We start from the raw sequence: 14,042 nt of genomic DNA on the forward strand, positions 1-14,042 counted from the left end.
TCATTAATCTGACAGTCCAAATGACAGGTTACGCACTGGCCCAGGGCGGATGGTGCAGACCGGACGCGCTAAAAATCTGAAATTTAACGGTCAACGTGTGACGTCACAACAGCGTGCACAGTGCTATCTTTTGGGCAAAATACGCGTCTCTTGTGATGGCAATGTCGCAATTGGCCTTCAAGCTTTATGGTTGCGTGTACAAAAATGTTTTTTTTGAGAGGGTTTTGAGAATTCCACAACAAGACACTGGATTAAAAAAAAAAAAAAAAAAAAAAAAGTGTAATAAACACTCTAATATCTATAACCCTAGCTAAATCCAGATTTTTTTTCTCATGGAACCTGCAGATGCATGTTTTGACTTTCATCCATCATTTTTTTTTTTTTTTCCCCAATTTTAAAATTCTAAATTAGTCTCAAAATAATAAAATTCTGAGTGTATCAAATGTGTAGGCTAGAAGGGGTTAATAAGGGATTCATTTCGGCTGGATATCTTCATCTCTCTTAGTCGCTGGTGTTGAGTTCAACAAATTCCATCCAATTTGTCAATTATTTGTTCGTTTCAGGGCTCCGAAGTGTGTAAGCTAGCGCGAGTAAATGGTCACATTTTAGCATGCCAATAAAAGACAACATACGGTAGGTAGCAGGGGCGGACTGGGACTAAAAAGCAGCCCTGGACTTTGACTCAGCCCAGCCCACAAGAATTGCTATACGAAGGGAAACACCGACCCCCTAGGGGGTTCGGGGGCATGCACCCCCGGGGATTTAAAAAAAAATTTTTTTTTTTTTACACATTTTATTGTAAAATGCATCAATTTCGTGCACTTTGAGAAAAAATGAAGAAAATGTGTCTAGACTGTGACTGTCTGACTTGAGGCGCTCAAAGTACTGCAAGGCTGAACTGGAGTTTGATTCCTTTTCTGTACTAGCTCTATGATCAACCTGAATAAACAAATGAAAGAATTTATTTTTCAAAGCAAGTTTTATGTATCCAATTGATTATAATATATCTCTATATATCTCTGTCTATAAAATGACTTCATTGTTTATGCCATAATTCAGTGGTCTCCAAACTATTACACATAGGGCCGCAGCGGGCGAGGGATTTCATTCCAACAAAACAAGACAACACGTATCCACCAATCTGGTGTCTTACAAGTGTAATCAGTTGATTGCAGTCAGGTGCTGCTTGTTTTAGCAGAAACTTCTTTGGTTAAACTGTCGGTACTCGATCGGTTGAAACAAAAACCAGGCCCCACAGCGTCCCTTGAGGACCGGTTTAGAGACCCCTGTTGTGTTGATTTAAATGTGATTTTTATGGTCTTCATGTGATGTAAAGCACTTTGAATTGCCTTGTGTTGAATTGTGCTATATAAATAAATTTGCCTTGCCATAATTAATCTTGCCATACAAATAATAAATTTCAATGAAAATACAATAAACATTTCAAGACAAATCCTGTATACATAACCTTCATTGGAAAGTATTAACCTTAAAACAAAACGATATATAAATGATTAATATATATAACATCAATTTAACTACCTAAACTTTAAAGTAAAGTTTATTAATATTTTGTTATATTTCTTCTGAATTAATATTGCTGCTGCGTGTGCATACGTTGTTTTACAGCTAAAATATTTTTCTTAGGAGAGTGCTAGTAGGACTAGCATACTGTAACTTGACACGATTGCAAACGGGTACATGGGCTAGCTGGCACTAACCCTTTAATTGTCATTTATTTCATTTAAAATGTAGCTACCTGGTGGATAACTGCCAGTATACCGAGCAAGTAACCCTCTTCATCACTACTTACTTTCCCTGCGTTTGTCTGGGGAAGTTCCATATCGTTACCCCCCTCCCTCTTCTTTTCTCTCCCTGCACCGGTTGCACGTCAGAGCGGCTGCCGCTCCCACACTCAGCATCGCCGGGGGCTGGGCTGTTGACTTGTTACCCGACGTGGCCGTTGCAGCTTGCGAAAATATTTGTCAATTTATGACATTTTAATGCTTCGCTCTCCAGTTTCTTTAATTTTTTCTCCCTAACCTTCTCAGCGCCACCCTTCTCTTTTCTTTTTTTGCCAGGCCCACCACCATTCGTATTGACGCATGTTGCTATTTTGCTTCCACAAGGATCCAATGAAGGCTACTCTGTGCTTTCTTCGTTCTTCTATCAGATTGGCAGTGCCAGGCGCATTGCTGCCACCTGTCGGATTGGATGCGAACTGTAGTTAATCAGAGGATAGGGGGGATAAAAACAGTGATGTATAATGAATGGCGGCCGCCGGCCGTCCAGGGCACCGGCCGTTCTGTGATCCTCCAGAACCCACAGATTACCAGTCCGCCCCTGGTAGGTAGTCAGATTGTTTTGATACAGAGATGTGGGATGAGTTCCGGACGTCGTACCTACATCCAATTCCAGCTCATTAGCAGTGTCTTTAAACCGATCCTAGGCGGCTTGCCGAGATATTTGACAGTTTGTATTCTTGACTCCTTTGTTGCGAGTTGCATCTTTGCCTTGGTTTTTCCATTTGTCTGCTTCTCACCGCAATTTTCCCTCTTTTGTTTTTCATCTGAGGACTTGTTACTGACTGCAGCTAATAGATCGATAAACAATACACATACTATTGTTATATACGATTGCTGTATAAGAAAAATTACGACGTAGAAGTATTGTCCTGTGGTTTACGCGCTCGTCTGTCACACTGGAAATGCAGGTTCGAATCCTGCCAGAGACCTTCATTTAATTGCTTTTGCTGCTTGTTTTGTGAACTATTGACAGTGCTGTCCTGCTCATTAATGTTCCTCTCGGGTTCAAATTGAAAGGGCTGAACAGATGACATGTTTATGTCGCTTGAGTCCAGGGGTCGCGTTAACCAGAAATTTTCCGTCGTTGACCGGTTTTTTAAAACGGTGACGGTAAAAACTGAAGTCCGTCAGTCATTTTGACAGGTTGCAATTCACACCCCAGACCACAGGGTGGCGAGTTAGCATATTAATTAGCTATTGTCTCTCTTAATGCATGACGTCGTTGGCTATTCTGTCAGAATATTGTAGCGTAACCGGGGTCTGGCGGCGGCACCGTGATTGACACATCAACGCGAGGTTCTTATTGGTGCACCCGGTGTGCCAGCGCGTCATCCAATTGATGGACAAGATTGCCGCCTGTGTATAGACCCCAATCACATGACGTCACAACTCCGCCCCCCTGACCGGAGCCGCCATATTGTGTGTCAGCCCGTCATGTTTATACATTACCGCTACGTACATGCCTCCTATTACGGCGTGTTTTTCTGCTCGTTAATATTAATAATCAAAATGGTGAAGGCGTGTGTGGCGGTTGGTTGCTGTAACAGAGAAGATAGACGCAGAGACTTGAAGTTCTACCGTATTCTGAGAGACGCGAAGATGACAGCGAGATGGACTGCTGTAATTCGACAAGAAATCTGGGCACCAAACGATCACCACAGACTATGTAGTAGTCTTTTTATATCTGGTAAGATGCATTTAATATATATTTAGATTTTGGGCTGACAACCACAATTAAGATCATTGTGTGACGTTGGTGATTGGGGTCTATATCGTTGCCTCCTTTTCTTTGGGGGCGGAGTTGTTGGCGGTAAGCAGAGTAAAAAGGGAGAAAAATACCACGACTTCCGTGTCTAATTTTTCGCCGCCAAGCAAGCGTTACAATATTAATTAAAAATGAATGAAAACTAAATACTATTGAATATGTCATCATTATCATTTTAAAAATTTAAGTGACGGGTAAAAATAGACTATGACCGGATTTTTATGACCCTGTCAGTCAAAATGACAGACAACGAAAATGTCTAGCGCAACCTCTGCTTGAGTCATACTCTGGATGCCCGGGTGGTCCAGTGACGTCACCGTCCTGCAACGTCAACAACAATAGCGACCTACTTGTGAAACTAGTTTTACAAATTGTAGAAACGAAAACATCAAGAAGGCTTTTAATATCAAATTATTATAACTCATACTAATATTTACCTTTCAAGAATTACATGTCTTTCTACCTGTGGTACCCTTTAAAGCAGGGGTCCCCAAACGTTTTCCTTTGAGGGCCACATAACTTTTTCCTTCTCTAATGAGAGGCCGGGGTCAGTTTGTAACAGAACAGGTGTGACGATTGCAGGAGTGCCTAAATGTAAAAATTAGGGCTGTCAAACGATAAAATTTTTAATCGAGTTAATTACAGCTTAAAAATTAATTAATCGTAATTAATCGCAATTCAAACCATCTCTAAAATATGCCATATTTTTCTGTAAATTATTGTTGGAATGGAATGATAAAACACAAGATGGATATATACATTCAACATACGGTACATAAGTACTGTATTTGTTTATTATAACAATAAATCAACAAGATGGCATTAACATTATTAACATTCTGTTAAAGCGATCCATGGATAGAAAGACTTGTAGTTCTTAAAAGATAAATGTTCATACAAGTTATAGAAATGTTATATTAAAACCCCTCTTAATGTTTTTGTTTTAATAAAATTTGTTACATTTTCAATCAAAAAATAAACTACTAGCTTGCCATTGTTGATGTCAATAATTACACAATGTTCATGGGTGCTTAAACCCATAAAATCAGTCGCACCCAAGCGCCAGCAGAGGGCGACAAAACCCCTAAAACACAAGTAACAAGTTGACATTGCACTGTGCTGTCATTTTAATCTGTTTGAGCCGGGCATGTGCGTTAATAGCGTCAAATATTTTAACGTGATTAATTTAAAAAATTAATTACCGCCTGTTAACGCGATAATTTTGACAACCCTAGTAAAAATGTATTGTTTTTCAGAAAGCCACAATCAAATAACCATTTCTGAATTCTTCACGGAACAAAAGTAAATAAACTAAAAATAATAATATGATTAATATAATATAATATAATATAATATAATATAATATAATATAATATAATATAATATAATATAATATAATATAATATAATAACACTATTAATTAAACAGATAATAACCAAATAACCCTCTCTGGGTTCTTCACAGAAAAAAGCCAGGAAATAAATAACACTATTGAAAAAAAAAAAAAAAAAAAATTTAAATAATTTTTTTGGGGTTCAGGGGGCCGAACCAAATGTGGCCGCGGGCCGTAGTTTGGGGACCCCTGCTTTAAAAACTTTGAGCAAAAGTCTTCCACTTGAAGATCAATTACACTCAGTGTTGTCTGATGTACCTTTTTGGCAGAAAATTGAGCGCTGAAGCCGACCTGGGACATTTCCATTTTGAAATTGTCGCCCCCCTTTCCTGTGCCTGTAGTGAACGAAAACAAGAAGGGATGACATGTATCCACCTGCCTAGATGAGTATCAAAAATCACGCCAAAAACAATACGCACCTTCGATGTTGAAGATACGGTTGCCCAGCGTTCCGGCAATGTTAGACAGGGCAGCTTCTTCAGAGACGTTGAAGAAGTAATTTTCCGTGGGCGCGCTGGCAATGGACTTGATTTCTTTGATGAGATTTTCAGTGTCGATGTTGTTCCTGGTGTAGTAACCGAGCACCTAGGTAGAATGGGAGCGTATAGTTCGGCGCGTAGACGGCGGATGCAAACAAGGCGTTCCCGAAGATCAACACTTACAGCGATACCGAAGCGTGTGATTCCTTGCTTTTCACATTCAGCGATGACATCATCTCTGAAGGCTTGGTCATGGGACTCGCCGTCAGTGACCACCACCATCACCTTGGAAGCGCTCGGGCGGGCTCCGTAAACTGGATTGAAACCCCACTGACTTCGAGTGGAAACATGCGTGGACAAAAAATATATATAAAATCGTATTCACAGAATATGCATGCTCACGTATGGACTGCAATACCAACCTAGCATATTGAATGGCGTGGAATGTATTGGTAGAGGAGCCTTGCATTTGTGTGAGTTTGGATGCAGCTTGCAATAGTTCAGCTCTGGTTTTGTACTGATTCAGTGAGAATTCAACCTTGGCATCCACAGCATACTGAATGACACTAACCTGGCCAAGCATGAAAATGCAATATGATAAGATTAGGATTTTTTTCTTTTCGCATTTACATTTGCAACAAAAAGATTCCGTAAATGTTGCAAAGCGCGTATAATATGTTGTCACCTGGGTATTTTGCGGTCCAATTTCGAGGGTTGGTAAGAGTTTCTCGATGAACTCCCTCATCGGAGCCCAAGGATAGATGCTATTAGAGCCATCCAGTACGATCACAATGTCCATTGGCCCACCGCAGGCTGGAGAGGCAGAAAACCGTAACTGATTAGACCACGTGTGTAGCTCATTCACACTGTACATACATGATCACATGCTTTTATTTTGTCATCGGCACCGTAAAACCAGAGATTTGTGCATTATTGCACTTGGCGTATGTTTGTGTCTGCAGTCACATCGATCATTCTCCCGTCCTCGTTAAAATGGAATTGACATCTACCACTGTCAATGGCAGCCAATGAGCTAATAAGGAAGTGACCCAAAAAAGGAAAGACAGCGAGAACCGAAAAGTAGCATTTGCATGCGGCAAAATGGATTTTGCAGTGTGGCATTTTTTTTGCCATGTGACAAAATGGATTTTGCCATGTGCCTTTTTTTTGCCATGTGGCATATTTGATTTTTCTGACTTTTTTTTCCATGTGACATTTTTTTGCCATGTGGCCTTTTTTTGCGATGTGGCAAAATGGATTTTGCCAAAAAAAAAAAAAAAAAAAAAAAAAAAACATGGCAAAATCCATTTTGCTACATGGTAAAAATATGCCACATCGCAAAAAAATGCCACATGGCAAAATCAATTTTGACACATGGCCCAAAACAAATCCACATGGCAAAATCAATTTTGCTACATGGCAAAAAAGCCACATGGCAAAGAAAAAAAAGCCACAAGGCAAAATTAATTCTGCCACATGACCAAAGAAATGCTACATGGCAAAATCAATTTTGCCACATGGCAAAAAAATGCCACATGCCAAAATCAATTTTGTCACAAGGCAAAAAAAATGCCACATGGCAAGGAAAAAGTCACATTGCAAAATGAATTCTGCCACATGGCAAAATCAATTTTGCCACATGGCAAAAAAATGCCACATGGCCAAATCAATTCTGCCACATGGCCAAAAAATGCCACATGGCAAAGAAAAAATACTACATGGCAAAATCAATTTTGCCACATGGCAAAGAAAAAATTTCACATGGCAAAATCAATTTTGCCACATGGTAAAAAAAAATGCCACATTGCAAAGAAAAGATGCCACATGAAAAAAAATCAATTTTGCCGCGTAGCAAAAAAAATGCCACATTGCAAAATCAATTTTGCCACATGGCAAAAAAAAAAAAAAAAAGCCAAATAGCAAAATCCATTTTGCCAAATGGCAAACACCACTTTTGGTTCTCGGCCCCGCTGCAAAAAAGACCCCCCCCCCCCAAAAAAAACAATAGGAAGTGACCCAAAATCAACAGGAAGTCACCTGCAAATGCCCCAAATTCAACAGGAAGTGACCAATGAAAGGAAGTGCTCCGGAAATGCCCTAAAATTGAGGAAGTGATCCAATATGTACAGGAAGCATACTTGACACATTTGGCATACTGTATTTCACTGGGGCATGTGGCCCGGTATTGATCTGCAGTGCCCCAGTCTAAATTTCACCAGTAACAAGAGACAAAATACTTTGGAGTTTTAAGTATACATAGAATAATTGACAGAATGCACCTATTTAATATGTAATGTAATCATTGTGTTAGCATAGCATTTGCATTAGCATTAGCTTCAGAATGGCGAGTGTCCTCTTAAAACACTGGCCAGTCTAAAGCAGAGCCACTTGGCTTTTTTGTATTTCTAGAGGTTGTTAAACGCTCGGAAGACTTTTTTTTTTTAACATACAGTTTGTTGCTTCTCGGTAGGTTTAATTAAAAATAATGTATAGCTTTTCTAAGTAAGTGTGCATTATAGTCACAAAGTTGGCATTGCCAGGTGCTACAATATGTGCTCATCTTGCGATGTTGATTAGAAATTCTTGGAAAGCTTTATTTTTGGACAAAAACGTTGAATTTTACAGACGAAAACATTTTGAAATGACTAAAATATGACTAAGACTAAAAAGTATTTTTGTCCCAAAAAACACAAATGAAAAGTGCTGCCAAAACAACGCTGCTGCAATCGCTGTAAAACGTAACAAGATGTCTTATTTTTTTTATTTCTATTTGACTAACAGCATTATTCTTGCAAATGGATATTAGAAAGTTATTTCACAATAAGAGGAATAAGAGAGGTAAGCTAGGTAACCCACCTAGGCAACATAAACCAATTTTAGGTCACCACCTACCAGTTGAGAAACACTGTTTAATTGCATCACAGTTAGTGATATATACCCATTTCTGTTCAGACAAAGTAAAGCAGCAGAGTGTATGAAGAGGTGAAGGAGAGATGGAAGTTGATGCCATACTTAAGTGCATTAACAACATTTCATTCTGTGGCACTCACTTTGAACAGCTGGAGCGAAGGCAGGTTGAGGTTGAAAGAGGGGGCTCAGTCTTGAGCATATTCCAGGATAGAAGTTTTGATCACCGCATTTCTGTGCCCAAAGAGGGCCACACACCTGTACCGCAATAAAAGATTGAAGACCATTAAAAAATCCAGCTTTATAATGGTTTAGTACATAATTTACCTTTTTTTTTTGGAGGGGAGGGGGGATTCTTAAGCAGAGACTTCATAACTATTGACTGACACTTCGTGATTCTTTGCGTCACGCCTTACCATAGGGAGCCGAGCTTGAATCTTCATTTATTAATTGTCAGCCGAAGCCGGCACACGGTCATGTCAAAGCCGCGTTTAAGCTTGGATTTTTGAAGAACTACGAAAGCTGTACCCCATACAAACAGGAAGGATTGTCTCAGGAGTGATTTGTTCGAGGATTCAAGGTAAATATTATATTTTTCAATGCACTGCAATCAATCATGGAACATACTATTATAGCAATTAATACTTCATTGTGAGCCTTCTTTGGTAAAAGCAAATATTTAATAACCATTTAATAATTATCTTATCACCATGCATGAAACATTGTGAAAAAAATCAATGGGAGACCGGGAACCGCTACAGAATTGGCATCATTCTTCGACATATATATGTGTAACCGGTGTGTCAGCTCCGCCCCGCATTCCGCTCCCCCCTGTGATGTGAACTTGCGCACGCACGACGCTTCCATTCGGCAGGTAGAGACAATAACCGCTGTGCTATAAGCTCACACCCTCCAGCGGAGCAACATGAAGGCATCGGATCTGAGGTCTTTCCACGCACCGCTTCACAAACGCGGTCCTGCGTGTACCCGTTACATATACGTAAAATAGATGCGTAACTGCTCATTTTTTTAGGCTTGAAGCAGAATCAAGACTGTTTAACGTCCATATCTTTGAGGAATTTGGGGATTTAAGCATTTATTCACAAGAATTTTCACCAGAAAAGTTCTGTTTACCTCAGGTGGCCGCTAGCCTCATTCACTGCAACTATATAACTAACAATGCAACTGTATAATGACAATAAAGGGCTATTCTATTCTATAATAAGTTGTGATTGCACATAGAATTTATTAATAATCTATTTATAAATATTTTATAATCAGTGTTGGGAGTAAGGCCGTTATAAATAACGCAGTTACGTAACGGCGTTATTTTTTCAGTAACGGGGTAATCTAACTAATTACTTTTTCCGCCGTTACAACACCGTTACCGTTACTGACGGTCAAAAGCGTTACTTACGCTGAATAAATTGAAGAAACTACCAGCCGTGTCGAGTCGACTCTCTGCTCTGTTGATTTGTCATCCAAGACTTGGGGTGCGTTCAGGTTCGAGAATAGCGCACGTACTTCGGACTCCAAGCTGTTTGTCCCTGCTCATTCGATTAGACAATGCTTTCCAAAGTTTGGTAACGTTTCTGTGTTTGCTACACCTGATGCTAGCCTCGTTCCCATCTCCCACTGTCAGCCAGCAATAATTCTGCTTCCATCTTGAGGACGGCAGACGCTTTGAAGGTGACCGTGAATTGTCGGGACAACGAGCCTACCTGAATGCTGCCCCTCGAGAGATGCGATGGAAGTGATTGTGATTGGCTGAGGGTTAGAGTCATGTGTCGTGGTAAGCCAATCAGAGCCCGTGATTTCACAAGCAAACCGGAACAGCGCGTGCGGCAAACACACACACGCAAAACAGATGCACAGGGTCGGGATGGCAAAGCATTCAGAAGAAAAATTGTCCTTTAAGAGGTGGAGATATAGACACTATTTCAAGTTTGTCGAAATTAAAGGAAAGAACATGCATGTAATGTGTAATTTATGTCCCGGGGCAAAGCTTTTGTCGACATCTGCGGTAAGCAATTCAAATCTGCTGAAGCACCTAACAAGTTAACTACCTGTCTGTTCTTCTCTATTCCTCTGACTCGAATACTGCTCAGAAAATTTCAAATTCTTTGACATACAACAAGTTCTTTTTAAAGTAACGGAAATTGTTACTTTCCCTGGTAACTAGTTACTTTTACTATAGAGTAATTCAGTTACTAACTCAGTTACTTTTTGGAAGAAGTAGTGAGTAATGCAACTAATTACTTTTTTAAAGTAACGTGCCCAACACTGTTTATTCTGCATGTTTTCCTCAAGTATTAATTTTCTGATGTGAAAATTGAGTGATTTATTAGCTGTTGAAAAAAAATTAAGTTGCCATTTCGGGCAAAAACCTATACGATGTGTTAAATACTGCTATTGATCCTCAAAATATAGATGATTATCTCTGCATTTGATGATTTTTGTGTATCTAGTATAAAATCTGAGAATTTTCTAGCCATTTTAAGTTTTGTTATACTTATATAAAAAATAATGAATAGGGATTTTAGAATGGAACATTTTGAATTTTTTGATGCCGCTGCTCATGGAGACTCATATATGGCTAAGGTAGGTGCCTATTTTGGTTTTAGATCGGCAGCAGCTTTGGTTTTGAAAATATTTGAAGTTTTTGAAAATAGGCCCCCTACGGCTCGTCACCATTTCCCTTGTCATGTCGATAGGTTATGAAGTCCATGTCTTAAGTTTTATTGACAGTAAGCTACAACTTAAATTGTTTTATTATGCTATGAATATGTCATTTGAGTTCACTTTTTAAATTGAACTATTCAAATAACAAGTTTTCCACATTATTGATGTGCACTGAAATGAAACTCTATTTGAGGAAAAACTAAAAAAATATGGATATAAATAGGAATTTAGCACAGGGGTCAGTCGGCAGCCCATGGCTATTCTTTTCACGGAATACTTAGTTTTTAACTTGCAATTGAGTACAGTGTTAGATAACTACTTTTACTTGATCAATATTATTTTGAAGTAACGCTACTCTTACTTGAGTAAAGTTGTTGGCTACTCAACCCCCCTCTATACTCGTATATGTGTGGCAGAAAACAGCCAGGTGACTTGAAGTTCCGCTCTGAGACCCCCAATTTGGCCAAATTTCAAATCTGTCCGATATGCATGTGTAATACATCATTGGAAAGCTTAAAATCTCAATTTTCTGGGGGAAGAAACATTTTGAACAGGTGGCCATTTTAAAAAAAAACAATTTTTTTTTTTTAAACAGCAAAATCATATCTAGAGGTGAGAGCACGTGAGAGCAGGATTACAGACGCCATGACTAACGAGATATTATCGCGTACTTACCTTGTTTCGATCCAAAGACTCCATTTAGCATGTATCACCGAGTGTCAAGACACTGCTGTGAATGGCCACAGCTGGATTATTGATGGATTTTATGGGTGAAACATGGTCATATAACATACAAGGGTCGCGATGCAGAAATCGCAGACCTCAAGGAGTGGTCGAGATTTTCTTTTTCATTTATTTACCCTTTAAAAAAAATTTTTTTTTCAATTTTTCTTTGTTTGGATCGATCAATTATCATCTAACATATCAGAGAAAATGTGACAGTAACAAAAAAAATATATACAATTAAGCAATTTTTATGAGGTAGATACTTTTTTACAGACACCCTTTTTTTCACTGTGATGTCATTTGTTCAAAAGTTTAAAATATGCGAGTAATTTTTTAAAGTTGATTTTTTTAAACAAAATATTAGACATCAATTAATGATTCTAAGCTAAAAATGACAGACATTTTGAATAATAAATATAATTAATTACCTTCGTTTTAAGGCTGCTATGGCAGCATTTAGACATATTATTCTATCAAACACAACAGCTGTTTTGGCTTAAAATACAGCAGTTTATTTTAAAGAAGAGTGCAAGAGCAAAGACGGCTTTTTCAGTCTTGTCTGTGTTTTCTGCCATATACATACAATTTAGGTGACTTAATCATTTCAAATGTCAATATGTGTGAGGCATGAGTGCGAAAGTGTTAAAAATTGCCGACCCCTGTTCTTGTAATAAGTACTAGACCTACCAATATTTTTATAGAACCATGTTGTTGATTAAAGTTCCCACAAGCTCATGTATTGTGTGAGGTATCATTCCCCCACAGAACTCTGCTTCTACAGCTCACCCACTTCCTTTTCTTAACCAGAGGACATTCTGATAGCGGCTTTATTTGTTATCAGCTTCCTGTCATTAAAAAAAAAAAAGTCTTTCTTTTCCCTCATGAAAATTATATTCACTGTTAGACAGACGCATACCATCAAACCGTTGACTGCAGGCATGCGCGTCAGGGTCATGCCGAGAGACATGTTGACGTTGATGTTCGTCACGTCCGGGATATTAACTGAATCTGCGGGGATATTTGAAAACTTTCTTTCAAAATGAATCTCATTTTACGGTCATCCGTTTGTTCAAAGCAGCAACTGCTAGGTTCAAAGGTGAAAGCAGAAGCCACACCTCACCTTCAAGGTTGAGCTTGTCGCAGTTGGTTCTGGATCCTGACACCGGACACCTGTACAAGCCCCCCTTCCTGTTTTCAGCATAACCACTCCAAGGAGCGCCAACCAGAAGCCTGTACGGAAAAAATGTTTATCTCTTTCTTGCTCGTCACCTGTGTCCCACACATAAAAAAATCACATCAATGCAGTAAACATTGTTTGCAGCAGCCTTCCCAGACACGGTAAATGCAAACAGCACACTCCTCCAGACGATGAATCACTGTGTAATGAGGACCACTCTTACACTAACTAGACTAAATCTTCACTCAACAACACTTATAAAAACGTCTGAAAACATGAGGAAGTTATGAGAATATATTGAAGACAACTCATTAATGATTACTACCATTTTCCCTCATGGTTGGCAGCCTGTTGGACCGTGTAGCCAAACTCCTCGACAGGTGACCCGCTGAAAATTTTGGCCCCCGCGGTGCCCACGTTGAAGGAGTGCGAGACGCCGATTCTGTCAGCTGCTGAAAGACAGGCATGTATGAACGTGGTCAGTTAGGAGAAAAGTACTCGGAACTCAAAACGTACACTCAAAAAAATGAATCAGGCAGGTTGTAAAGTTTACTAAAAGACAGTGTGCATTTTCAGCAAGAAACCATCATGTTTCCAAGGTGAGCATGATTGAATCATGCAGTCTCTACATAAACATGAACAGTGAATGCATAGCTAGATTAGACCATGTTGATGCAACATAATGTTAACGTGCCTTTCCAACCAATTGCAATAGTCTCGTCATTTGTCGCGAGATTTAAAAGTAGGGTTGCCAACTCCCTGAAAAAATAAGTGACACCTCATTGGTAGAGCCGGCCGGCCCAATAACCGTCACAATTTAATTATTATTTTGTTTGTGAAAAGTGTTTTTTCTGTTGTTGTTTTTTTTTAATTAGATGGGGCTTTGCAAGGCACATGCCCAGCTAGTAAAATTCCTCAACTTTATTTTTATTTATTTCTCTCATAATCTTTTTATCCACATTAATCGGCGCACTGTAGACTCCAAACCGTTTGACCGACCGACTAAATATTGCCATGTAGTGTATTTGTTGAGCTTTCAGTAAAAGATAATGTAGTGACAAAAGTGTTCTGCCCAAAAGCATGATGGGAAGTGGGTAACCCTGACTGT

At 39.1% G+C, this 14,042-nt stretch overlaps 1 protein-coding gene across 2 annotated transcripts in view; it reads right to left on the reverse strand.

Annotated features, from left to right (window-relative positions):
- itga2.2 (integrin, alpha 2 (CD49B, alpha 2 subunit of VLA-2 receptor), tandem duplicate 2) overlaps positions 1 to 14,042 on the reverse strand; it is a 65,437-nt gene that overhangs the window by 29,888 nt on the left and 21,507 nt on the right. Inside the window, exons 2-10 of one of the 2 annotated variants that reach the window (XM_057831260.1) lie at positions 13,260 to 13,383; positions 12,878 to 12,987; positions 12,674 to 12,765; positions 8,493 to 8,607; positions 6,128 to 6,255; positions 5,865 to 6,013; positions 5,626 to 5,776; positions 5,383 to 5,548; positions 5,222 to 5,298 (exon numbers count right to left, since the gene is read on the reverse strand). In XM_057831260.1, coding sequence (XP_057687243.1) covers positions 5,222 to 5,298; positions 5,383 to 5,548; positions 5,626 to 5,776; positions 5,865 to 6,013; positions 6,128 to 6,255; positions 8,493 to 8,607; positions 12,674 to 12,765; positions 12,878 to 12,987; positions 13,260 to 13,383 — 1,112 coding nt within the window. Of the gene's footprint in view, positions 1 to 5,221; positions 5,299 to 5,382; positions 5,549 to 5,625; positions 5,777 to 5,864; positions 6,014 to 6,127; positions 6,256 to 8,492; positions 8,608 to 12,673; positions 12,766 to 12,877; positions 12,988 to 13,259; positions 13,387 to 14,042 lie in introns of both variants that reach the window. The other variant, XM_057831258.1, reaches the window with a different exon arrangement.

This window comes from Corythoichthys intestinalis, chromosome 3 (genome assembly GCF_030265065.1).
Source record: "Corythoichthys intestinalis isolate RoL2023-P3 chromosome 3, ASM3026506v1, whole genome shotgun sequence".
Lineage (NCBI taxonomy): Eukaryota > Metazoa > Chordata > Actinopteri > Syngnathiformes > Syngnathidae > Corythoichthys > Corythoichthys intestinalis.